Source organism: Meleagris gallopavo, chromosome 11, assembly GCF_905368555.1.
Source record: "Meleagris gallopavo chromosome 11, MGAL_WU_HG_1.1, whole genome shotgun sequence".
Classification (NCBI taxonomy): domain Eukaryota; kingdom Metazoa; phylum Chordata; class Aves; order Galliformes; family Phasianidae; genus Meleagris; species Meleagris gallopavo.
In genome coordinates, this window is record NC_139414.1 from 23,101,168 (window position 1) to 23,128,140 (window position 26,973).

The 26,973-nt window shown below is 46.8% G+C and overlaps 1 protein-coding gene across 6 annotated transcripts; it reads right to left on the reverse strand.

The window, feature by feature from the left end:
* Positions 1-314: 314 nt before the first annotated feature.
* Positions 315-25,075, reverse strand: TSC22D2 (TSC22 domain family member 2). 6 transcript variants are annotated; one of them, XM_085233340.1, is made up of 5 exons: positions 22,517-25,074; positions 8,364-8,435; positions 4,829-5,008; positions 2,828-2,879; positions 315-1,780 (listed from the first exon to the last, which is right to left on the reverse strand). In XM_085233340.1, exons 1-5 carry the CDS (start codon positions 24,460-24,462, stop codon positions 1,520-1,522), a joined length of 2,511 nt encoding a protein of 836 aa, XP_085089466.1. In that variant the 5' UTR covers positions 24,463-25,074; the 3' UTR covers positions 315-1,519. The 6 variants fall into 6 exon arrangements, with proteins under 6 accessions (XP_085089466.1, XP_003209309.2, XP_010715371.2 ...); XM_003209261.5 differs by lacking the exon at positions 4,829-5,008 and having other exon boundaries at positions 22,517-25,073; XM_010717070.3 differs by lacking the exon at positions 4,829-5,008 and having other exon boundaries at positions 1,709-1,780; positions 8,327-8,435.
* Positions 25,076-26,973: the final 1,898 nt, after the last annotated feature.

Sequence of the window (26,973 nt, forward strand, 5' to 3'; positions counted from 1 at the left end):
CGCTCCCCGTCCGTCGTAGCGAGGGCGGAGCCGCCGGCATCCCGGCGCCGACCCCGCGGGCGGCCGCCGTCCCTCCGGCCCGGAGAGCCGAGCCCGGCGCGAAGCGAGGCGGGTCCCGGGGGCCGCGCCGGCTGCAGCCGCGCCGCTCGGTTGCCTCTCGCCTCCGTTCCAAACGCTTGATTCAGGAACTCCGCTCAAATTGCGACTCGTGCGTCCGTCCGCACGCTGCGCCGGCTGACACAAATGATGGCGTCTCTTGAAACCGCATTTATGAAACGTACATTTTAATTTAAATACTCAGTATGCACCGCACGGAATCTGCATGTTGCATTTATTAAATACATTAAAATCTGCAATGTAACAAAACGTTTCCTGCATACGAAATTCAAAACACCATTTTAAATGAACAAAAGATGGCTCACTTCACCGCCACCACCGAGCGCAGCGCACGCGGCCCCGCGCGGCTCTTCTCTCTTTATTTGACGTTGTTCACAGACTGATACGCGTTACAATAAGAGTGCTGGATAAAAACATGAGGTACGAAAGTGGTTCGGAGATTATAGGTCATGCAGATCATGCTAGACAGCAAAGAAAGGTGTGAATGAGGAAACACTAAATAAAAATACATAAAGAATGTGCATTATAAAATAAAAAAAAAACTCAATTACACAGCTTTGCTTCTTTGGTTACAAAGGAGGTTGAACAATTTCACAGCTTTTTATTCCCACCCAAAAAAAAAAAATTATACGAAATGTCAAAAAGCGGAGGAATCGTGGCAATTTCTCTCTATCAGAAAGTAGAAACAGAAATGAGCAAAGTTTTCTTCATCAAAATAGCCCATCCATTATTTATTATATCACAAGGACTGGTGACTACCTGTACAGATGCACTATGCTCTTCATACTTACACTCTATACAAAATTTACATTCCAGCTGGATCTTCACTACCGTAAATAAATACCCAAGGTGAATTGCCATTAGTGTTAGAAATATGCCAGGATCCTTTTGTTCAATTATTGCCTAAACATTTTACCTATTAAACGCAATCCCATCTATCGTTTTACCGATACATACATTTATCAAAAAATTAAAAAAAGTTCTGTGACATTGTTCATGAACATTATGAAAATAGCAGCCCTGTAATAAATAAAACAACATAAATGAAACTAATGTAGGCAAATGTTACTTATATGGAAAGGACAGTGGCTCTCGGGGCGAATCGATGCTTCTCACGACAGCGACGGAGCCCTGCGGAGCCGCCGGGCCGCCACAGCAGCCCCAGCCGTGCAGAGCAGCTCCGCCATCACCTCCCTGCGCCCGACGGCGGAACGGAGCCCAACCGCACTTTGCCACGCATCGGGCAGGGAAAGCTCTTGTGGGATGATTGTCTAATACTGAGAAGGCCAAACACGCGACAGAAGCATGGCTACTCGCTTTCATATAAAGTGGAAAGAACATCAGTGGCACACGAGGACAGACTGCTCTCAGGTTTTCTGCTTTGAAACGAGGCAGGAAAGCTTTATGCTGAGGAGACATTCGGCTGCTGCGGAGGCTGTGCTGGCTGTGCAGGCTGCGCTGTCACCGCCTGCGCCTGCAAAGTGCTACTGGGATTGGCCTGTTGGGCTGAAAGTTGGGATAACTGATCGTTGTTTGAAAGAGATTTCAACAGTGCGTTCTCTCGTTCAAGTAAAGAGTTTCTTTCAACTAATTCTTTTATTTGTTCCTTCAGAACTTCCACTTCTTCTCTTACTGCGTACATCAAATGGCTTTTCACCAAATCCTGCAGAGAACAAACCAACAGTTACACCGCCTGGAAGAGCGCTTCCATCCCACCCCAAGCCCACAATTCTTCCACTGCAGCAAGCGGTAAGGCCAGAAAGCTGAAGCACTTCTCCCTGAAAATACAGAAAAACTTGAGCTCCGAGGACGATTAACCCAGCTCCTCCATTCAGGATAAAGCGGCCCTTACACCAAAATCTTTGCTTCCGGCACTCAGCAGTAAGCTGTGGCACCCAGCAACAGCCCTACAGTCACTGCAACCCAGTCCTCCTCCCAAGCACAGAGAACGCCCATAGCGTGCGAGCAACGCGAGCAGATGCAAACTTCTGGAAAGGCTTTGTTACATTACACATATTTACCGTCCGAACTAATGGTCAGACAGCAGTGACCTTTAGGCACGATCCCTTCTGAGGGCCTCGCACATCGGCCTGTATTAAATGCTCACACCGATCTCTCTGCAGTGAGCGCCGCAGCTGGGCGGCACTACAGCACGTGCAGACATCGCTGCTGAACTGCGGGGCTCTGTCTGCAGCCCAACGGAGCTGACAGAGCCCACAGCTGGAGACGGCCAGCCTGAAGGAAAGCATCAGCTCTGCTCTGAGCAGGTGAGGTGGGAGCCTGGTGTCACACAATGCCAACCACGGAGGTGTATGAGAACCAAGAAATAATAAATTAAAATCAAACTGGATATAACTGACACTGAATGGAATGCAAAGCATGGCACAGAGAAGAAACAAGATAAACTATTAATGAACCTCACTAAGAGGTGTGCTATTTTCAGCGCCCCCTGAAGTTCAGTCAGCTTGTTTGTAGCAATTTACACAAAAATTCATTTTAAATTGCTTTAGGACAAACAATGTAGGTGAGAAGCTCTTAACACTAGAAGTTAAAACAATCCAGGTTTGTGGTTGTCCCATGCTTCATACTGAGAATTCTTTTTTTCAAGCAAAGCTCTCTGCCTGACCCAACTGAAGGGGTATTACAGATACACGGAAAGACAGCACAGCTGGGAGCGTGCACTCAGCCATGAGCCTGGGGCTTTACTTACCATTGCCTGTTCTATTTTGTTGTCAATGGCAACAACACTTGCACCAGACGCGCTGTAAATATAAGCAGAAAACTTTGTTAGAGCATTACTGCATCATTTGTTTCAAACTATGCACCTGTTGGCACCCACAGGATTCCTGGAGCATTATTTCCGAGGCCAAAGCTGCAGTGTCACACATCCAGCACAAAGCTGTGTGCCATCCCCCTCCCCACACAGCACAGTTTGAGCTCCTATGAGACACTGCACCTTCAGTTTATCATTCCTCAGAAGAGACGTATGACACCCACAAGCACAACAGTGCACTGGAACAAACAATAAATTAGTTGCTTTCATTCCCTGCTTCGTTTTCCAGCTACCTTCGCTGGGGAGAAAACAGATTCAGGGGATACTCGTGGGGTCCTCACCTCTAGTTTAATTTCTGCTATATTATTTTTTAAAAGCACTGAAGAAAAAAGTTTGATAGTGTTTGTCCTCCCGCTCCATTTAAAGATTACCATTTAAAGATTTCTTCCTATAAAAAATAATCCCATCAGCACTGCCTTTACAGCACTGCAACTGAGCAGCAACAGCTGAGAGCGGAGACTTGCCCGTGTGCGGGGCTCTGTGACAGCACTGCGCAGAGAGGTTTCAGTGAATCCTCATCAGACTGCATCTCGCCATCTGAACGCAGGGCGGGCAGCCTGAGCAGCCTCACTGCACAGCCGCAGCACTGCAGAGCAGTCTGACAGAACAGCTCCATCACTGGGACAGGAGAGCAGTATTCACTGCAGACACACGGCCTTCAAGTGCACCTTTCAATTCCACATTAGGGCAATTCAAGCCTTCCTGTGTTTGGACTGTTTTCAAGCCACCCTTCTGAAACACAAAATAATCACTTTTGATTCCCCAGAGTCAGACCTGTGGGGCCAGAGAGGCGCTCCCCGCTCTGCAGACCGACTCCCGATTCGGAGCAGAGCTGCAGCCCATCCCAGGGCACACGGAGGCATCGGCTCCCCCAGCAGCATGCTGCCCTCCCGCCTCACCTCCAGCGACCCCACTGCAGCCCACAGCCCCACGCCTGGCACAGGGCTGCACGCGAAAGCTGCCGCCGCGCTGCCCACAGAGCGAGCTGCTATCAGCACGGCGCAGCCACGGCGCAGCAAGCTGCGTGCAGGAGAAGGCAAGGTTTGCAGCCAGGCTTGGAAACTTACCTCTTTACACATATGTTACACACACCGAAATCACACTGTAAGGAAAACCTGCTTGTTGCTTTTTACAGTGAGTAGCAGCAGCATGCTCAGAAACATTAGTTACACACAGGAAACCAAGCCCAGCTGCTGGAAGAATGCACTGCTCTTTGGACAAGTCCATTTTATCCAGGCTCACAGGAACACCACCGCTGATCACTATACAAAGAGGGAATCAGCTTTTGAGACTGAGAAAGTAACAGCCTTCTTTGCTAAACCAACAAAGCCTGCATTCCATAAATAAAATGCCGAGTGTTTAACAAGAAAATTGCTCCAGGTGACACGGGCCCAACTTCAACACCCCTACACAAATGCATCTAGTATGGGAAACAGGCAGGGACAAATGGAACCCCTGGCCTCATCTCAGCACTCTGGTACGACACGCTCAGCAAGACGCGGGGTGTTGGGATGGATGGCTCAGGTACTCATCAGAGCTGGGCAGGAAAGGAGAGGAGGTGAGGCAGCCCTCTACATCAGGAAGGTCTGAACTGCACCGAGCTTCATCATGGTGATGAAAGGGTTGAATGCCTCTGGGTAAGAAGCAGGGGAAAGATTTTGTTTGGAGTTCGTTATGGACAATCCAACCAGGACAAAGAAGCAAACAAATACTCTATAAGCAGCTAGCAGAAGTGTGACAATCAATATGGCAGAAGGAGGGAACTCAACACCAGAGAAGGTGAGGCAGCAGATCATCCTGAGTGCCATCACACCACACACACAGGACAAGCAGGTGATCAGAGCCTGTCAGCGTGGATTTGTGAGAGGCAAGTCCTACCTGACTAACTCCGTCTCCTTCTGTGACAACGTGACCCACTTCATGGACGAGGAAAGGCTGCTGAAGTTGTTTTCTTGGACTTCAGCACAGCACTGATACTGTTTCCCACAGAACTTCTCCAAGAGAAACTGCCTTTTGGACAGACCCCTGCTCACCGGCTGCATGGCTGGGCCCAGGTCGCTGTGAATGGAGTTAAACCCAGGCAGCAGTACAGGCTGGGGCACTGCAGCTAGGGGTGCTGCCTGAACACAAAGCCAGCAGCACGCCTGTGGGCCAGGAACATCCAGGCCTGTGCCAGAAATAGCATGGCCAGCAGGACCATCCCTGTTCTCAGCCCTGCTGGGACTGCATCTCAAATACTACACCCAGTCTGGAGGTCCCTCACTGCAGGAAGGATGCTGGGCTGCTGAAGCACATACAGAGGAGAGCAGCACAGCTGTGAGGGAGCTGGAAAACACAGCTCATGGGCAGAGACCGAGTTTGGGTTGGAGGCGGCTTGAGGGCCCCCCATGCCCACTACAGAAGGCTGTAGCCATGTGGTACCCACCTCTTTCCTCAGTGACAAGGTACAGGATGTGAGGGAATGGCCTCAAGATCCACCAGGGCAGTTCTGGTGGGGTGTGGGGTAGGATTCCTTCCTAGGATGCGGTCAGGCACTGGGATGGGCTGCCCAGGGCATCCCTGGGGGGGTCGGGCTGTGTGGCCTGAATTCCCTGCCCCAGGGGTACATCAGGTGCCTGCCTTCTACTGCAGCTCTATTTAAGCCACACTGTTGTTGGCTATCAAACAAGTACCTATTTCCACAGGACAAGCAAACTTTCTACAGTTTTACATGAAGCTCTGAAGATCAATTATTCAATACAACATAAGAATCGATCTCAGAGGCAACGCGTGAGGTTTTTATGAAATATCTGAACTCTTTAGGGGAAAAACAAGACCTGGGTCAGTTGAATCGGTTTGAGGTTTGGACAGGGACGTACAGCGTGGCTCCTTCGTAGTCTTGATAAGATCAAGCTGTGCTAACAAAATAAACCATTTTTCCCCCTGTGTATGAGGGTAGTCACATTGCCCATGCCTACCATGAGAAGCAAACGTCAGAAACGTAGTCCTGATATTTTTGTTATTTTTAAAAAATTTCAGATGGAGATTAAAGACTTAATTTCAAATCAGGAAAGTTCCACCTGAAAACAACCACCAATAAGGCTGCAATCAAAGCACAAGATGTTATACTGGCCTTCCTCCTCAAAGAGGAGCACCCCATCTGACAGACAGCTGCAGCATGGGGAAGAGGAAGTTCAGCACAGCCTGCCATGGGGAGACCTCATCCAACTCACTGCTTTCACATGAGAAGGATGTTTAACAGCAACAAAGTACACATCTCTGACTGTCACATGATGAGAAAAATCCACATCCTTTGAACTTACGCTGTGAAAGTTTAATCTTTCATACAAATACACAATGGAAACTTAATCGTACTGCCTGGAATTCAAGTCTACCAAAAATAATGGCTATATTTTAGGAAAACCCACCTAAAGATCCTATGCTACCAGTGCTGCCCTGAGAAAATTCACAGAAGAGTCATCATCCAGATTCATGAGAAAATGACAAAAAAGCCTCTATGCCTCTTCTCAGCCTTCTCTGTGCTGGCACCAGAGATGGGCATTACACTGAGCTCTGAGCAACACCATGTCAGAATTAAGCAGGGAAAGCACCTGCACACTTCTCATGAGCATCTCAGTACCAGCGAGTATTTCACTGACATTCAATGGCTGAATGCCCTCAGCCCCCTTCTTCCCTGCCACAGTGTGTCAATGAAAAATACCCACGTCTGTTTCACTTGATATTTAGCAATATTTTACTGTCTATTCTGACAGCACGTGGTTAGCTTTGCGGGGCTCAAACAGCCCAAGAGATGGCTGCTCACACGAGGAGAACCTCTATTTGTGCAGAGCAGAACAACTTACCTTACATAGGAACATCATCTCTTACCAAATTCCTGGGGTTCACAAACTAGTTCTGAATGCAATTAAAAAGCCTGCTGGGACTTACGTTGTGCAGCACGGGAACCCCTACATTTTAGGATGGGGAAACAAAGGCATTCCGAGGAATTCAGAAGAATGCTTACTTTTATCAGGAAATGGTCAACTGCAAAGATGGGAGGATGATACCTCCACAAGAAAGCACTTACATCACTGCACTTCCTTTTTGTAAACACCCCTATATTCCACATTTCCAGTCCTTGTTTTGGACATTATACACAAACCTAGGATTTGTGAAGCCTGCATCTTAATTGCAAACAATTTTTGTTGGTTTCGTTTCTTTTTTGTTTGTTTTTCAATCTGCTTCCACATCTTAAGAATTAACGGTTTCAAGTAAAGAGACACCAAAACAGAGAAACAAGCAAAGGATAAACCTCTAAGTGTATTTCTGGCTGCAGTGCCAAATCTTTGTGCAAGTCCCTACAGTTTGTTTCACTGCTACAAAGGCCGCCCTGAACCCCAGCGCCGACACAGCCCCGCACAGGGCAGCAGCAGCACCTCGTGCTTGACACACAGCAGTGCTCTGTACAGCTCCATCCAACAAGGGAATGTGCTTTTCAAACCCTGCCCAATGGCAGAACTTCAACAAAACCCAGCAGGATGCATTAGTACTGCGTTCAGCCAGAACTGTGCCGTACACAACTTACTGCCAAGCAAACTGGGAAGGATTCGGTTAAGTTTTGGTGAGGAAAAGAGCCTTCAAGTCAAACGCAGCTGTTACAATGATGATATCGTTATCATGCTCAAATAACTGAACAAAATCCACACTCCACGTAGCTTGCTAAGCAGAAATGTTGTGACAGGCCAGGGCACCACAAGACATGGAGTCACAATCACTAGGACTTAACACTAACAAAAAATAAACCTTAAAAAAATCACTGAAGTGTGGGGAAGGACCAGCTCGCAGCTACTGATGAATTAGTAATGCATCTCTGACAAGCCATATCTACAGCAAATATGACTTTGTTGCACCTCATTGCAGTTTCTCGCCATGAGTTCAATGCCAACACAGTGGCTTTAATTCCTCCTCACCTCTTGTGATGGGTGCAAGCCACAAAGCCTCCTTCCCTTGCCCCAAGCCCAAAAGATTTCAGCTTCATCAAAATTGTGTTTAAATACACCATTTCCACACCTTGTTTTCTGAGAGAGCACTTAAGAGCCACAGTGACAGTTTCCTTCCTCTGGGGAAAAGGAAGCTGCAAACATTTTAGTGAATGCCAGCTAACAGCTGACTAGCATTAAACTCTTTCAGTTACACGTTATGTTTGATGCATGCATAATGGAAGGAGGAAAAAAAGTCAGTATTTCAGACTTGTTCAGTTTCAAGCTTATGTACAAATATTTCGATTCCATGACTGCTTTCGGACTTCAAAGCTGCAAAAGTCCGATACGAAGCTCTGAAAACAAGCACAAATGAAATGACGAGAAACTTGCATAGAGCAAAGCTGTTCATGCATACCTCAGCATGTACGCATCCCATACTGAAGCATTCATACCTATCCCAGAAGGTCTTTGACTCACGTAACTTGTTGAAATGGAACGCTTGGTAGAATGCAGTTGACGGATTCCTATGAGATCCAAGAATCAAACAGAGATATTGAAAATGGGTATGTAATAAAAATGCCAACTCTTATTCTACCTGCATTAAAGGAAGTTAGCTATCCAGACAAATTACACTGATGTCCGAAAGTTAGAAGAGCTCACTGACTGAAATCCTTACTGTTTCCATGGGTTTCTATTAGAGACACGCTGATTAAAAAAAATCATCCCCAAGCCCTATGGGTATTCACACTATTTCAAGTTGCTTCTGTAAAGCAAGGTTTGTGCTGTAAAAGCTATTACTGAAACACCTCCTAGCATGCTGACTGCCTCCTGCAGGTAAGCTGTGTAACTAGTGCTACATATTCCTAAATTCAAGGATACCTTTCACGTTTTCCGTACTATTTCACAGAATGTCTGCAAACATTACCCAGTATTTCTGTTCCACTTCACAGCTCTCTTTATATTAGAAACACAAGAGTTCTCTAGCTGGGCCTCTGAATCAGAGCGTATGTCACCTCCAAACTATGGGAGATTAAGTTACTTACAACTGCAGAACAGATTAAGTTCAAAGTGGAAGAGAACCCAAGGTAGTGCTATGTCTGTAAGCACTTCCCTCTGCCTTGCAGCCTGCCCACTGCTCCCCAGCACAGCTGGGGCACCGCCAGCCCTCACAGCACAGACAGAAACTGCTCTGAGACCCAAACACTGCAGCACAGACTCTGCCCCTCAATTCTGACAGCCCGACCCTCCTCAGAAATATGGCTCAGAAATATTTGCCCCACAGACAGCAACGTACCAACAGTGCAATCTGAAGACTACAGTTATCCGAGGACTCATCTGCAGGCTTGCTGCTTACAGAATACGAAACGAAGCACAAAGTCAGAATGCTTCCCAGCTAGCAGCTGTCAGAGCATTACACTTAAAACTCTTCTTCCAGCACTGCCGTTTATCCTCACACCAATATAGCTACAGCACAACTGCAGAACACGACTCAGCAACCTGTAGAAATGCCACTAATAGTTCATGCTTTCTCATCACGGGCTTTAAAACAGAAGATTACAACCACCATTAGAAGCACAGGTACGCAACAAGAGCACTTCTTAAATAACTTGAGCTGTTTTAAAGTCTTTCGATTTAAGAACATCAAAGCAGCAGCACCATAACAGAACTTTGTCTGAAGCTATTTGCTTCCCAGCAACCTTCCAAGGTCAGTAACACCACCTATCAGCGACGATCAGGAATCCTTTGTTAGCAGGTTTTGTCACTCCATCTCCCCTTCCACCCCTCCACACACATCCAAATTCAGCCTGAAGGCTGCTACAGAAGTGGCCTGGTCAAGCTGACAAATGCCATGCTCTCCAGTTAGAGATTCTAGGTTTTCGGAAGACACGTGACATGTGTGACAGTCAACTAATGACAGGAGAGCAGTATGCAGTAACACAAAAGATAAAGGGAATCTGAGTGATACGCAGACAGCATGAGAAAGCAATTGGCATCTGCAAATAAAACAGCCTTCCTCTGCTCACAGGGAAGATGGGGCCCACGCTCTTCTAATTCACTCGCCTGAGACATGTGAAAATTCTCTTCCTCAAAGAGCAGCTGTAAACAGAAAGTCATTTATCTGCCGAGATACATTTACTTGCAGTATACAAAACCCCGTTGCTATTGCTAGGTATGAAAAGCCGTGGCTTCCAAGCACAGGGCCTGTCTTTCATCTGAGCTTTTTTACACCGATACCCAACTCGCACTGTACTTCTACTGTACTTAAGGAAGCATCCAGAAAGGTATGAAGGTTTCTCGTTAAGCTCTCAGCTGTACATCTTGCTCTTGAGATTTTTTGGTATTGCCCAGATAATTAAGAGAACTGTTTCCACTCTATAGCTAGATCTTAAAGTAAACCCACAGCGGTAACACACAGGCCTGAGCTGACATGGCTGAACTTCGCCCATTTTTAGCCACGCTAAAAGTAAAGGGTTAGAGAATTACTAAAAGCTCTTCAGTTTGATGAATTAATTGAGCAAACTGCATACAGAAGTAGTGTAATCTACAGCCACATAACAGCCAAAATGCCAGAAGCCATTCTGACACCCTGCACCTGGCCCAGGACACAAAGGCAGAGCCCTCGGCCCCAAGCACACCGCAGGTGCGGGCGCCTCCCAGCAGAGCCTGCAGCCTGAGGGCCGCACCACCAGCACGGCACAGAGGGAGCAGCACACCTCGGCCACAGCAGAGCACCTCCGGTTCCTTCTCCAGCCCTGCAGAGGACAGCAGGCTGCCCAGGGCACATGGTCCCAGTCCCAGAGACTGCCACAGGCAACCAGCATAGGAAGACTAAACATTCAGACTGTATCCTATTTTTTAAAACGTCTCAGCTTCTCCATGAAGTCCTACAAGAGATACCACATTGGTTTCCTTTGCACACTCCACTGTTAGCATTTCTAACTGTCTAAGGTGACAAATGTGACCTAAAATTAAAGAACAACAATTTTCTCAGTTCTGATTACTCACAGCAGCAAGCTTCCCTTCAAAGGGAAGTCTAAACCATACCCAAACTCTCCCCTCGTGTTTGGGAGCACATCCTCCTATTGCTGCTAATCAGGACCAGTACACACCGAATTCAGACTCTGCTCCATAGAACTCCGCCTGGAAAGCTGGCAGAATTTCAAGCACCCAGCCAGATACCTTCCACTGAAATAAGGGCACTGAGGCACAGCCCCCACTGACACAAGGCCTTTCTGCTGCTGCACCTTTGGAGGAGGGCCGAGAGCATCAGAGCTCCCACACAACCAAAGGCACGTTTAGGTGACCAGCCAAGGGCAGCAGCTGAGAGCCACAACCAGAGGAACTGAGCGGTACCACATCTCCTTTGAGGTGGCAAAGCACAGAGTTCCCACTACGCCACTTCAGACGGTTCTGTCTCAATATCACTGACTGTAACGTGAACAGGGATGACGGAGAAGACAAAAAAGGCCAAAGTACCACCTTTGAGCGTGAAGAACACAAGGCTAACATGTCAGACAACCACGTTCAATATCTCTGACAAAAAAACAAAGCAAAGTAGGATCATCCATTATTGAGCAAAGCAGACAGGGCACCTTTTCAGAAATTTAGGTCAAACAAATTCCTTATGAGAAAAAAAAAACAAACCAGGCCTCATATAGACAGAATACAAGATATAAGCATAGTATTACAAAATTAGCAGAGCTTTTAATGCCACCTTGCATGACATTTCTGTAATTAAGATGGTGATTTACACAAAGAAGGAGGTCCAACTGATCAACTACTCTCACACGTGGCTCTCCAGTGGATCAGCGGGAGGGAAGGATGCATCAAACAGAGCTCTCCAGGGCCTCCTCTGAGTCTGGTTTGGGATACTTTAATCCACGACTTGGATAGTGGAGTACAGACTATCTTTTCAACTGCAGATGATCTGCAAGCACTCAGGACAGAACGAATAGAATTCAGGAAGGTCTTGCCCCTTTGGAGCAATGGTCTGAAATAAAAAGGATGCAATTCAGTAAGGATAAGCATGAAGTAACAACAATCAGCTGCACAAGTATAAACCATGAGTAGCTGAATGCAATTCCACAGAAGAGAATCTAAGTCAAAAAAATAAAAATCTTGCAGAAGTATTAAACTCGCAATACCTCTGTCCTACATGGAGGTATACACACGCTAGCTGAAATCCTGTTTTACTTGGCCCTCCTGAGCCCTTACCTTTGATTTCATGGACAGTTTTGGATACAAACTGTATCCAAAGGACACAAGCCTACCAAAGCTCAGTAAGACCACAAGAAGATGTGTTACATTCTTTTACTTCCACTAATCAGAATTGTGAGAAATTTAAACACTGAAGATAGATGGAAGACAACTACAGTCTCAATGTAGTTTAAAGTAGCAGACATGAGAAATTTTTCTCCCTGTCAGGTAAGTATAATCAGAGTACAGACGTTATGGGTTTTAACTGCAGAAAAAGTTTAAGACTAAAGATCAGATTTGGTTTCCAAATAAACCAAATAAAGAACAAAGACAACCTCTTACAAGAATGGTAGAACTCCTCACTGATTCTAGAAGAGATCAAGCAGCATTTGCTCCAAAAGGTTTTTGGCCCGTGAGCCCCCAGATCAGCCCACATACCCATCCTGCAGTTTCTTGAGACACACAATATCACTGGTAAGAGCTTTAAAGTTCTTCCTTTGAATTAGATCAATTCCTGCAGGAATCAAATTTAACTGTGGAATAGGATAGAAAGCAGTAGAGAGCTTAGTTTATACTCTGAAATCAAGATGCCTTTCAGTTCCATTGTTTTATTTTGGTAAGGTTTTTTTGGCATTAAGCAAAGGTAAGCATCCTAAAGCAAAGTTGTTAGTTGCACACAGAGTTCAGACAGCAGCATTAAGCTTAAGAATAGAACGTATTCGTAAAACACCCCTTACTCTTATGCTCCTACTCTTAGAAGCAAGGCCATTAATCATACAGTGATGCTCTTGCATCAGAAGGATGGAAAATTCAGCAAACTTCTAGCCTCTTTATTCTTTGCACAAAAGTTTATAGGAACCTGCCAACGTGCCTGTAAATACAGGTGTTTAGCCACATTTATCAAAGCACAGAAAAGATGCTAGTATATTTTGTACATCAACATTGTTTACACAACAGCAAAAACCACTTTGAGAAAAAAGCAACTCAGCTCAAAGATCAAGTCAGCAAGTAAACACATTCAGTCCCTAGGCAATGGCAGGTAGTAAGGTAGTATTTAACAGTCAAGAGACATTACCTTGATTTTGCTTAAGAAAACAACCATCTTATATGAACATGACTTTACTGTGGCCATCAGTAAGGAATTCATGTAACAAGGAAAAGTAAGGTACAGCCACCAATTGCCCAAGCAGATGCATGCTGCTGGACAGTAAGTGATTGCCTCCTTGGTTTCTGAAGGTTACACAGATGAGATACAGTGGTGCCCCGCAGTATTTGGAACAGAAGTTGGTTTATAGCTCTGACCACCAGAAGGCTGCCTTTAACTTGGTTACCAGCTACAACTCGTGATACAGACTGATCGTCGCTCCTCTTCAGATGAAAACACACAGGGTGGTTTATTCAGGAGCCCAACCCAGGGGGCACAGAGGGGTTGCCATTCCTTAACAGTAGCTTATCAGGGAACTCTGTGTGAAGTTTACGGTATTTCAAGATTATGTTTAACCCAACAACAGAATTCCTTCTCCACTCCTCTTTTAACAGACGTTTCATTTATACCTCCTCCTGCAACCTTGGTCCAATGGTATTTCCTACAAAACACAATAACCAGAGTACAAAGCTCACACGAGGGACTTTGCAAAGAAGTGTGGCAAAATCAATGTGGAATTAAAAAAGGAAAGGAAAAAAAAATATCAAGATTAAAACTCTATTCTTTTGTGCTTAGTCACACAGCTCAATTGACATACTTCTTTAAAGCCACTGTATTCAAAATACATACCCTGAAAAAGCACCAGAGAAGGCGGCACCAGAGAGGTGCACATAGTTTCAGGAGCACTGTGACTCAGCCAGCAGCCTGCACAGCCATCGCTGGTACTCATGGCTGCCAAATGCTGCAGCTGCAGGGAGAGCAATCTGCACAGGTCTGACCTGTGGCAGAGGCAACATTAGGAAATCAGTCTCAATTTCTTAACTGGTTACAGAAATACATTTAATATAAAAAAAATCTGTTGTTAATACAAAATTCCTAACTGCAAAATCAGGACAGATTCCTTATTACTCTAGTTAGTACAAGTTGTTCTTTAGCTCAGGCATTCTATAAATACTTGCTTTACAGAAGCTAACCAGACCAGATGCCTCAGGTGCAACTACACCTAGCTATTCTCTTACATCTACCAATTGCTGCTTGTAATTCCAGGCTTTCTCTGATGAGCACCACTGTCTAACTCCTGTCTGACACATCTCTGGTAGATACACAATCAGCACAGCACAACAGTATGAGAAATGGGACACTTCCCTTGATTTTATTACAACCACTGAAAGCATGGATGAAAACATCTATGAAGGAAGAGTTAGTTTAATTATACTGGCAAAAATTAATGGGGACAGTGGGACACCACACTTTCCATGCCCTGGGCCTTGCGTCATAGCAGGGAAACACCCTGCCATAGGACAGAAGTAATGGCATTCTGTAACTGTGCTAGGTTAACAGTCAGTATTTGAGCCAGCTTTTCTGAAGAGTTCAGATAGTATATTCTAATGTGAGTACTTGATACTTATCATGAAAAAGAAGCACGTGCTCATCTCTTAAATTTCTATTTAAGATAAAAGTAGTTTGAAATTCAATGAAATTCCACTATTCCTTTTACACTAATTCAGTTCTCAATATGTAAGATAATTATACTGGTTTCTACTAAGTTACCCTAACAAGCAGATAGAGTCTGTGTCTGTGATGACATTTATTAGCAATATTCAAGGAAGTTCAACACGAAGTCTGTCTCTTCTCACCCAAAAAGATGAAAGACGACTGCTGGGCAGCTTGAGGTCTCCTGCAGTTGTCCAGAACTAAGTGAAGTAGGCGGATGTGAAGTTGGTAGAAGGTGGATGGCTGGACTAGATGACATTAGAGGTCTTTCCCAACCTTAATGATTCTACAATAAATGCAGGAGTATCTTCTGCAACAAAACATTTACTGATCACCTGCATTAGATGACTTAGCTGAACAAATCAGCCATTAGTTGCTATGTCATATATGTACATAAACACTGCGTCATTTTATTTAGATATGAACACATGCTCTCTGAACTAATTTTAATAATTATTCAAAGAGAGCTTCATTAATGTAACCCTCTCCCACCCCTCCCCAAAAAACCCAAAGCTCTACGTAGTGGAGGCGTTTTTCTGTTGTTTTTACAGGATGCCTACAACACAAATGTAGGTCACAGCCCACCTCAAGTGGCCAGTGCATGGCTCAAGGAAAGGGGTTTCCAAGAGTCAGGATCGTACTGTTTCTGACAGTGTTGAGATAGAAACCTCATCTCCCAGAACTTCCTCCCTCAGAGAAAGACCAGCAACAAACCTACAGAACTTGACCTAGCCTTGTTGATATTTCAATCAGAGCAAAACACCCTACTTGGAAATCAAGGCAGACTAGGTCCAATTACACCTCCCAACAACTCGCTAGTTAGAAATCATCCCAAGAATTGCTTCAAAACAACAAAATCCACCACTCTCAAGCTTAAGAAAACATTTTATTCAGTGTGCAGTGAAGTCCCTAGGCAGGGGCCAAAGGCAATCTGAAGCACACTGCCAGCACCAGGCCCACCTGATCGCTCTCCTGGCCCAGCCAGCACCCACGCAGCGCCGAGGCTGGGCACGCTGCTCCTACAGCAAGGCGGTTTTGAGGGCTGCTGCATCATCAGCCAGAGTGAGTTTTCATTACATAAACTCACAGCTGCGTAACGAGTAACTGGACTAAGCCCGTTTTTAAGCTTAAACACGAAACAACTGCAAGATTTCTCAAACTAATCACTTGCCTTCTCACTAACTAAAGCTAATCTTAATTGTTGTAGGGAGGGTACTGCACAATGTAGTTCAAGAATCTTTGAAACAGCTTTGCAGGCAGCTTCACGAAACAAAGAGTAGAAAACATCTTCCCAAAGAGGCAAATAAAGATTAGAAGCTGCCAGAGTCAACGGCAACACCAACCATCTTCCTGTGTCCCAGCAGGGAGCTCCTGCTGTGATCAGGGGCAGCCACAGAAGAGGCTGATGTGCCCCTGCTTGGGCAGACCACAACAAGCTCAACATAAAGAACACCTGGGAACACTTTTCTGTGCTGTGAACAAACACCTCGAACCTCACCTCACAAGGATGCAGCATCTACTATCTGCTGGCAATCCATCATCTTCAGCAACTATTATAGCTTGCTGGTTAACATCACTGAGACATATTACTCTTTGCAAAATATCTCATCTAACACAGCAAGCTTGGAGCACATTTTAAAAGTAGATGTGAACACCCCAGATGAAAGCAATAATAATAAAATAATAGTAAGTAATAAAAGTAATAAAAGCAAAGCCAATCATTCTGAATTAAAAAGATCTACGTTCACTACTACTGCATTAAGTAAAAGACTAGAAAGTAAGCTTTTAAAAGAATTTTGACACCAACTCTTTCTTCTCCTTAGCTTGGTCAGTAAAGAAGACGGCACTTATTAATACATGTGAACTTATTGTAGAGGATTAGGCTCCTACTGCCTCCTCTGCCCAGAAAGCAAAATTCCACTGAACCCACAGAGGAAAGGGAAAACCTCGTGATTAATGATGAGAGGAGAGTGGCATTGAAGCAACTAAGTTACACACAAGTTTCTGCACAGCAGTTTCAGATGTTTTCCTGACTAACAAATATTTATCTCAAGATCTGTGAGGAAAAAACAAGTAAAAGAAAACAGATAAATCTGGACTCAGCAATATCCTCCCTGCCCATACTCACATGACATCAATGGGTAAAGCATCTCTTAGCAAAGGTTTTTTAAAAAAGTACTTTGTTTTTTAAAAAGAGATCAGAACCCAGACTGCACATGGCATACTTCAGTAAGCAGAATACTGCATGTTTATTTCTTTGCCTTTTACATCATTTACAAATTCCTTATACCTTGTTTCATGCAAATCTGCACTTGGATTAAGTCATAACTGAAGCGCTTTCAGTATGAAAGCCAGCCCCTGGCTCATACAGACATCTTGGGGAAAGCACTCGTAAGGACAGCCAAGGTGTTTGTGGGCCTTGCACCGGCCCAGCCCCCAGGCCCAGCCCCCAGGCCCAGCCCCCAGGCCCAGCCCCCAGGCCCAGCCCCCAGGCCCAGCCCCCAGGCCCAGCCCCCCGGCCCAGCCCCCAGGCCCAGCCCCCAGTGAGAGTCCAGCAGCTCTGGGGCTGGGCCTTTAAACTTCATAACTTTCCAGAAGAAAGGAGAGAACCTCACACTGCACTTGAAGTGATCATGCACGTCTGGAGAACCTGTTCAGAAGACCGCAGCTCCAGCTAACACTGAAGATAACTCTATACAACAGATACAGGAATAAAAGTGAACACGAGGCCAACAGCCTTCCAGAACTAAAACAGACTTCAGCAGAAGACCCTCATAGAATCCTTGGAATCTTTATCAGTTCTGCATGATAGCAAAGTTAGCATTTTTCAAGAGCAACAGATGCTACCAATCACCAGCTTCATAAACAAAGAAACACAGCTGCCTCAAAATGCAATGGGCCAACATTCAAACACCCCATACCATAACAGGGAGCAATTGCTTTTTGCTGCATGATCACCTTGGGCCAAAAGAGATTAACAACAGCAAGAAACCCAGCCCCAGTAGTTCAGCCATTCTGCTAAATATTGGACAGTTCAGCTTTTAACAAGAACTTCCAATATGCTCCTATGAAGCTATGGCATTATTCCTGCCATACAAAACAGCATTCAGAGAAAAGCTATGAACACTTGCACTCTTCTGTAGGGGACAGAAGAAAAAACTACAGCAGTGGAGTCGCTTGAACTTGGGTGTACAAGGTATAGAGAATCATTTATTTCAGAGCTGGTATACTACAACACACCAAAAATCAACTGCTTCCATCTGCGAGTTTCTTTCAAGTATCTCTCCCTTCTTCCTTCTAATAACTATCTCATTATACCTCATTAGTCCTAAGGCTGCGTTGACTTGCCATTAACAGAGGCACTGACATGTTTAAACTGGGGAACATCATTGCCAGGTGAGCAACCATGTTCTTCTGTTCAGCTGTCTTCTAACAGTCAAGAACAGAAAGCAGTACAGGTGCCACAGCCCAGAAAGCAGCATGCTGTCAGAGTGATCTTACAGAAGGTTTCTTACATGAATTACAGCAAGAACCAAATACAACCAACAGCAGTGCTGTTTGCATGGTCATTTGGTACCAACTGAAACATTCACCTCTGATGTCCCATCCCCACCATCTCTCAAATACTCCTGATTCCAGCTCAGATCTGTCCATGTTACACCATCACCCCCTGTACCAACGCTCAAACAGAAGCCCCTAGGATAGCAGAAAACTGTTCACCTCTGCAGCTGCAGTACGGTGCAAAGCTTTGATAAGCTTATGAACAAAGTGAAGATAGGGAAAGCCAATAATCAACAGCAATGCAACTCAAGTACTGCTTACTGGTATGCATTTTCAGAACACTTCCATTTTTCTTCACAAATACACACCCAGGGCAACACAAAACAAGTTGGTAGCAAAGCTGTATTAGTGCCTGTTCCCCAGTTTTGCCCTTGTATTACAAACAAGGTCTTGGGAGCTCAGTTCCCCCAGTTATGTTTATCAGCACACTATACAAATAAGTGACTTAACTGAGCAGAGAAGTGCGTTGTGCGGGTCTGCATAACCAGCAGCTCCGCTGCTGCAGCAGACATTCACAATTGCAGCCATTCATTAGCATTCCTGGAATACAGCCTGCCCAGCTCGAGCTGGTCAGATATCTCTGGAAAGCGATCGACACCCCGCTCCTTTTCCAGCACTCCTGTAATATCTTACCCCCAAAGTCTGCCAAGCATGTAGGAGGTTTGCACAAGCTTTCTCAGTAACATTCTTTCAACACACACAACATATTTCTTTTCCCCCAAGGGCAAAAAAAAAAACAAAACCAACCCACAAAGCCAACTGAAATGTGACGCTTGTCGACTATGAATTTGGGCATATGGACATGAAGGTGAAAGAAGAACTGACGTACACTGACCCTGAAACACAGCTACTAGAGGCCTGCCTACCTTGAGTCCCACTTCTCCCTGCTTTCACAGTATTTGCCAGATAACAAATTCAAAGTGCACTGCAAGGCTCACAGCTGCCTCAGTGAGAGCAGTATTTCCCAGATTCTTGAATACTGCTGCTTACTCTGCTTATAGCCGCACTTAGAGAGGAAAATCAAGTCACTCTGTAGATCTTTCATAATTAGGACGAGATGTATTTCTTCTTAATATCTTAGTTTATGCAACTAATTTGCTAAATAGCACAGCTTTGCTTCTTAGAAGACTGAGATGTGCCAAAGGTATTTGTTTTTTTCCCCCTTCAGACTCCACTTCCCTTCCACCCACCTTGATAAGATTTCACCATTACCCAATTCTGCATCACTCAGTGGGTAATGGACTACTCAAAGCAGGAAATCAAAGGATTTTAGGCAAAATGCATTGCAAAAAATTCAGTTCTACATCTTCAGATTGATAAGACAGAACAATTTATCAGTCCTGCTATATACACCTCCTCACACCTCCACTTCTACCTTAGACACAGAGCCATTTTTAAAACAGTAGGTGATCAGGCAGGAATAACACAAAGAACTTTTCTCAGATGAGAAGCTGCTTCTCCTAACAGACCTCTGCCCCTCACTGCAGTTCTCAGTTTGCTTCAAATAAAGCCCCTTCTCGAACTAGCTTTCCTTTAATGGAGTTCCTCTTCATATTCCAAATGGTGAGCGATTTACTACATGAACTCAAGATACTTAGAGCTATATGGTATTCTTTTGTGAGTTTCAGAAGATGACCATAAGATTAATCCACGCAAACTCAGTTCCACGTATGTAATGAATGCTTGAATACAGGAGAAGGTGTGAGAAGAACTGCAGACACCTGCCTACACACCAATCCACCCTCCTGGCATATACACATTAGGGCTGAAAGGAAAAACACTTTCCACAAAATTTCTAGCTCTCACAACCACAAAGTAAATCCTCTAAACAAAGCCAAGTGCTCACTTCCTGAACCTGCAGGCAGAGCAGTGACTCACGGTGAGCAAACTCCCATTGTGCCTTATTAGTGTTATCAGTGTCAACCCTCAGCCTATTAATGACACTTGAAGGTCTTCATTAACTATCTCACCACTGATTTCAGTTCATAAAGCAACTGGGAATATTGCTGCCCATAGGAGCAATGGTATGATTTAAACATCAGGAAAGAAAAAAGACAAAAAGAGCAGACAAGCAGTGGTTTTGCAATAAAGCCTTTTCAGCAAGTAAAGCAAATAAAGACAAAGCAGTAAAGCAGCACCCAAAAAGCTGCTGGGTTTTCCTTTTCTCCTTGCTCTGAAACTAGTGGAAGACGGGCTGCTTCCTGAGGAGGGTAAGAAATAAGCTTGGAACTACATCTGCTACCTTGTGTGATATGTAGGCATGTTTAGAGTGAGCTCTCCTTGCCTACCAGCATCCCTAAAGAAAACGATTCCAGGCCGGCAGAGCTCCCTGCCACACAGCTCCACTCCGTACCACTCCAGCGAATGGCGAGCCTTTATCTCCTGGCACAGAAGCACGGAACAGAGAAGTCTGCATTTCTCCAACGATAACCACAAGTTGATTTCTCTACTGCACATCACAGCATGGCATGTACAGCAAACAGCACACAGCAGCTGTTCCTGTTCCTTACTGCTGGCTCTTGTGGCCACACTTCCAGAAGCGCTTCCTTAGAAACTAACACTGTATGAAAGAAGTTCTGCAATTCTTCAAAACAAAAATACAAAAAAAATTTTAAAAACACCACTGCTCAGGATATGCTGCCTAAAGCCTGTTTCACCAGTGCCCACCAAAGGTGTCCCACCTCCTGCTAAGTTCTCCTTATTGTGACGTGAAGGGATCCATTTGGCACAGTCACATCTGTTACTATGAATTATAAAAACATTTGGGATTACAGGCTATGCAAAACGAACATATGCCATTAAAATGACTAGAATTATTTCTCTTCATATATTAGGACATTAAAAAGCGACCAGTTTGAAATCAAACCTTCTCAGCCCAAAGAAAAGTTTGTCAGCAATCTCCCTAAGGTAGGCACAATCAGCTGCAGTCCTAGGCCTAACTAAAGCTGTACTGCTTTAACTGGACCACAGCTGCCCACAGCACTGCTTCTGCTTGTATGAATGCCTTAGCAGAGCTGCTGCCCCAAGGGTGCCGTCAGAGCTGCAGCGAGCACGAGGCTGCTCACCACAGATACAATTCTTAAGACTGATTTGCTGAAGTGCCTTCTCCATCCTATGCCTCACCCCCACATACACAGCAGCTTTACTAAAAGCACTCCAAGAAACACTGACGACATTATCTTACAGTCTGACATTCTTCCCAGGTGAGGGAAAGCCTATAGGACAATTTAGCACATCAGAACTTCCCGTCATGCTGCCATTCCTATCTCTAAAAATAGGAACAGGAATACCCCCACTCATATTTTACTCCTCCAAATTGCAGTAAATCCAGCAATAAATGGTAATGATATTAATTCAGTGCTCAAATACTGCTTTCCCTGGAAGTTCTTCCTGAAAGGAGCAGTCAGCTCAGAGCAGTTTCAGCCACTGTGCCACACTCAAGAGCAGTCTGCAAGGCCTGTGAGAACCAAAGAACTGGGTGCTCCCTCTCTCAGGCCCTCGGCAAGTTTGTTCATATTATGTATTCTATTGTAAAAATCTGTTCCTACTTTCCAGCTAAGAAAGTGTTTGAGGTTGTACTTTTCCACTTGTCGACATCCTCACCCAGAGGAGCAGAGTTAAGTGGTAGTCATTTAATTCAGAGAACTATTATCTCTAGACCTTCCACTATGTTAGCACATCACATATATCCAGGTGCAAGTACTCTCCTTACTGACATGATACAAAATGAAAGTTTACCAGCAGGGTAAGAAAACAGGACAGTGCTAGCAGCATGCCATGTTCTCCAAGGCTCCTCACCTGACAGCCCTAGGACAGCAACACACCATCTTTAACAGCAGGGCAATGCAGCAGTGAAGTGCTACTTTAAACTTGCTGTCATTTGCCTGTTTCACAGTAAGCTCAGAGGAAAGGAGTGAACAGACTTCCTCACACTGTGAAGAAGGAGATGTAGGAGGGGCGACTGTTCTCAGTCTGTCTTTGATTCAGAGATTACATTACTTGTGCACTAAGCAGCTTTACAGCCACTTTCTGCCTGCTTTGAGAACAAGAAGTACAAAACAGTTTTTAGGCAAGCAGTAAACTGTACTTCAAAGAAAACTCTACGATTTAAGACTTATTGAAAATAAGAACTCTAAAAGCACTGACAATAACTTGAAGACTGTTTCCTTAAGAAAAGGTATTTTTATAGTATTTTAAAATAATTCGTACCTGTCTTCATCACCATCAACAGGAATAGATATGCTAAACACAGAGCTGGCAAGACTGTTCATAGGAGTACTTGCAGGTAACTGAAGAGGATTTGCTAGAGTGTCTGGAATGGGAGGCTTCACGAGAGGTTTAATTTCAGCTGTAAGAGAAAGTGGTGGCTGAGGTAGGGGTTCCGATTTTCTTCTAGTATCATCAATCTGGCCTACTACAGATTGAGCAGGAGCCTGAAACTGTCCGAGGTTCGACTGTGACAGATTGGTAGGTACATTAGGTGCACCTTGTATCAAGGAGTGCCCGACGTGCTGCTGCTGCTGGACAACACCGGTACTTCTGCTGACAGAAGTGTGGCTAGGCAGCTGTGACTGAACCAGAGTAACAGGGACATTTGGCATAGTAACAGAAGTGGTAGACACACTAGGCACACTTGTACCGGGCACAACTGCAGGCACGTTCTGAACTCCAGAAGCCACGGCATGGGGAGCACCAGGCATTCCAGACACTTGACTGCTTCCACTCATTTGATGCTGAGCCACAGACTTCTGTTGCACAAGCCCTGCATGTCCAATTCCTTGCTGCACCACACCTCCTGGCTGCTGGACAGCAGTCTGACCGGCTTGTGTCTGGCCACTTTGCATAATTCCTGATCCCTGTGCAACTGCTTCACCTGGCTGCGCTGGCACCCCCATCACGGGTGCTCCCCCAGGTGAAGGGCTCAGGCCAACCACCTGTCCCACAGGCAGGTTGGAGGCCGCAGTACTTGAAACAGAGCCTGCAGGAGCCTGCTGAATACCTCCTTGCGGCTGCATAATTGTCATGTGTTGCATGTATTCAGACTGACCAGAAGGTTGCGTTGGCAGTAGGTGCACCGGTGGAATCTGGGACTGAGAATAAGTAAATTGTTGAGGCTGAGTCACTGGTACGCTTGCTTGCTGCACCTGCTGCTGTGCCACAGGAATGCTTGGTTGGCCCATCGTTACATTTGGAGGTGCTATGCCTTTTCCATTGGGTCCAGCCTGTGCAACACTCTGCGTATTTACCTGTGGCTGTGATTGCTGTGGCACCATTATCTGCTGATTTGCTACTGAAGCTCCAGAAAACATAGACTGAGCAGTACTTTGAGGCATGGCCCCACCTATGGGTTGTTGCGACTGCTGTTGTTGCCCGATGACAAAATTAGGTTGCTGTAGAGAGGCCTGGTTCATCTTCTCTGTCTGGAGCAGCTGTGACACAGCAGGAAGGGAACTGTCAGCTATGGAATCAGGGCCATGTGCCGACGCTGGCACAGCTGAGACGATGACAGAACCTCCTGTGGCACCGAGCCCACTGTCCCTCTCTTGAGCAGCCTGCTCAAAGGTGCTGCTGTGCCTAATGCAATCTCCAGTCCTGCCCAAGACAGCACTGCCATCAGAGTCCCGGTCATAATACTCCACACAAGTCCATCGTCCTCGCCTGTAGGGTTCCCCAGTACCGTGATCCAGCTTGATCACTCTGAAACGTGAGCTGCATGCAGCAGCCACTGTCTGAGCCATTGCCCCAGGCGCAGCAGGCGCAGAGGAGGGCAAGGCAGGTTGAGCTGGCAGGGGCACGGCAGAGCTCTTGGGCACAGCCCCCCCATTGGGGACCACTGCTGGTGGCACGGCAGCTCCCCCACCAGCAGCCGCAGCCAGCTGCCCGTCCAGGAGGAGATTGGGAGAGACGCTGCTGGGAGTTTCTGCCTCACCCACGTTGTTGAGAGTTTCTTCGGAAGAGCTCCGCTCACAGACATCCTCGGGGCCGTAGTCGGTGGCTCGGGAAACATCGAAGATTTCAGAAGACACATCCTCGGTGCGGGACTCATCCGGGTCGTCCAGGCTCTCCGTGTCCTCGGTAATGCTGCTGGCCACCTGCGCCGTGGTCACGCTGGTGATCTGGAAGCAGCTCTTCTTCTTGGCCGGCATCTTGGACATGCTTCCCCCGCTCGGAGAGGGCGGGCCGGCCAGGTCGGGGGAGCGCGGCCCACCGCGGGCTGTCAGGGCGTGCGGGCCGACTCCCGGCCGCTACCGTACATCCTCCGGCGGCTTCCTGCGGCGGGCGGCGGGCCGCGGCGCTCCTCCCCTTCCTCCCGGCCCGCAGCCCTCCTCCCGCCGCCGGGACGCGGCTCTCCTCCCCGCCGCGGCCCCGCTCCGAGCGCGCCGCGTGGCTTCCTGCCGGCCGAAGGGGGGAGGGGACGGCCGCAGACGCGGAGCCGCGGCCCGCCCCGCGCGAGGGGCCCCGCGGCGGCCGGGCGAGGCCCAGGCGGCCCCGCGTCCCCCCGCCCTGCTCCGCGCTCTACCTGGAGACCAGCGCCAGACGCATCTCGCTCGGAACCGGCCCGCAGGCGAGCCCCGGGCGGAGGGCCGGCTCGGCGGAGGCGAAGGAGGAAGGACGAGCGAGGTCGGCCCCTCCGCGACGGGCGGACGCCGGCCGTCCCGTCGCTCCGCAGCGGCACCGGCAGCGCGGGCTCCGTCTGCGCCCCGCTCGCCCAAGATGGGGCTCAAGTTCTGCCGCGCTGCATGCCGGGAGGGCACCCCGCCCCCCCACGCTCGCCGCGATGACGTCACGCGCAGCCCGGGCATTCGTTCCGGGGGGGAGGGCGGAGGGGCCGCGGGCGGGGCGGGCGGCGCCCCCTAACGGCGTGGAGGTCCATCTGTCCCTTCCGTGCTATTTTCCAGCGTGTTGCCGTACCAAGTGTTTCTCCAGCTTCAGCGGAGGTTACTGCCGCTGCACCAGCAATGTAAAAACTCACTGGTGTTAGAAGAGTTCGCACGTGCCTGGCTGAGCACGGTGCGTTTGTTAGGTTCAGGTGTGCAGATGGCCTCAGCCCGGGGCAGACACGTTCCCTTTGTTCATTTTGAGGTCCTCATCACCTGTGAGCTAGGAAACGCAGGGAAGGGTGTTCAGATTGCTGTCCACGTGCACTGTTGGCGTGCTCTGATCACACACACAGCATCACAGGACTTTGTGAAGGCACCTCTGAAACCTCCCAGCAGTTTCCTACAGCAGCTGCACAGCAATGCGTCCCGGTGGGTTTGGACATGTCCACAGAACGAGACTCCACACCTCCCTGGTCAGCTTGTGCCACGGCTCTGCCACCCAACGGCCCTGTATTTCAGGCCCTCACAACCTCCGCCCACAAACATTCTGTTGGCCTTTTTCATCCCATCGCACCTCCTCACTCCTGTGGGAGGAGTTCTGCCCATGACCACCCAGGTCTCCATTTCTTTGCACGTTGCCATTGCTTTCACCACCTGGTGAGGCGGCCCTGGTACCACTGCAGGCAGCTGGCGGCGTCCCTTGGCCAAATGGAGGAGATGGCCAGAGGTTTTCCTCCATTAGCCTCAGACCCACGTTTCACAGTCTGTGTCCTTGCAGATAATGAACCCCACATTTTCAGCGTCCTCTGTGCAGAGGACCCTGCCTGCACCACAGACTCTTACAAGCCTCAGGGTCTGCCCTTCTGCAAAGCACTCTGTGTGGCACTGCCTCACAGCTGCTGTGCAGCATCCCGGGTTCCCTGCCTGTGTGCATACAATGTGCCAGGACTGTTTTCTTCTCTGCTTAGCACTTTGTCTCCTGCATAGCTTTCTATGTGTTACTACAAACCTCATTCTGCATTCCATTTCTCTTTGTACTTGATAATCCCTCATTATTTCCTGCCTTCATATCCTTCCAAACCCACCTTCTAGATTTTCTTTGGTCTGCATATGTTAGAAGATGATGGGCTGACAGTGCTGTATCCTTTTTCCTCCTTTCTGATTTTGAATTCCTGTCTGAGCTCCATTTCTAATTCTTGGCTCTCCTTCTGATAGAAAGGAGCTTTCACTCCTGGTGATGCCAGGCAACACCTTCTGGAACAGTTTTCCACCAGGTACCCACTGGAGAATAAAGCATATTCTTTGTCTTCTGCTTGCTGCCATCTGTTTCACTTCCTCTAGCCCTCCGATTAAGCCTACATTCTTAGGATTCATCTTTCCTACTAAACCCTGGCTTTGAAGAGGAAAAAGACAATTCCCCAAACTTCCCCAAACAATTCCTCCCAACCAAGTTCCCTCCAACATACATTCCTTTGTTTTCTGCACCTTCTTCACAATATGATTTCATATACACCAACATTAGAAAGGAAGGTAATGCACAAAGTACAATATATTTAAAAATTTGGGATATCATCTCAATACCAAATCACAATGTTTAAATGTTAATTTTCAGCATAAGAAATGCGTTATGTCCATGAGAGTGTATTTTTAACATGGGATGTCATGACCTTAACCCAGCTGTTAGTGCAGGAACTGTTACTCCTTGCTCTGCAAGCCAACCAGGTATCATTTGACACAGGAAAGGAACACAGGAGATGAGTCCACTCTGTGAACAGTGTATATATGAATGTTGTAATGTAACCTGAAGTGTAACGAGGAATGGCCAGTTTGGATGACATTTTGCGT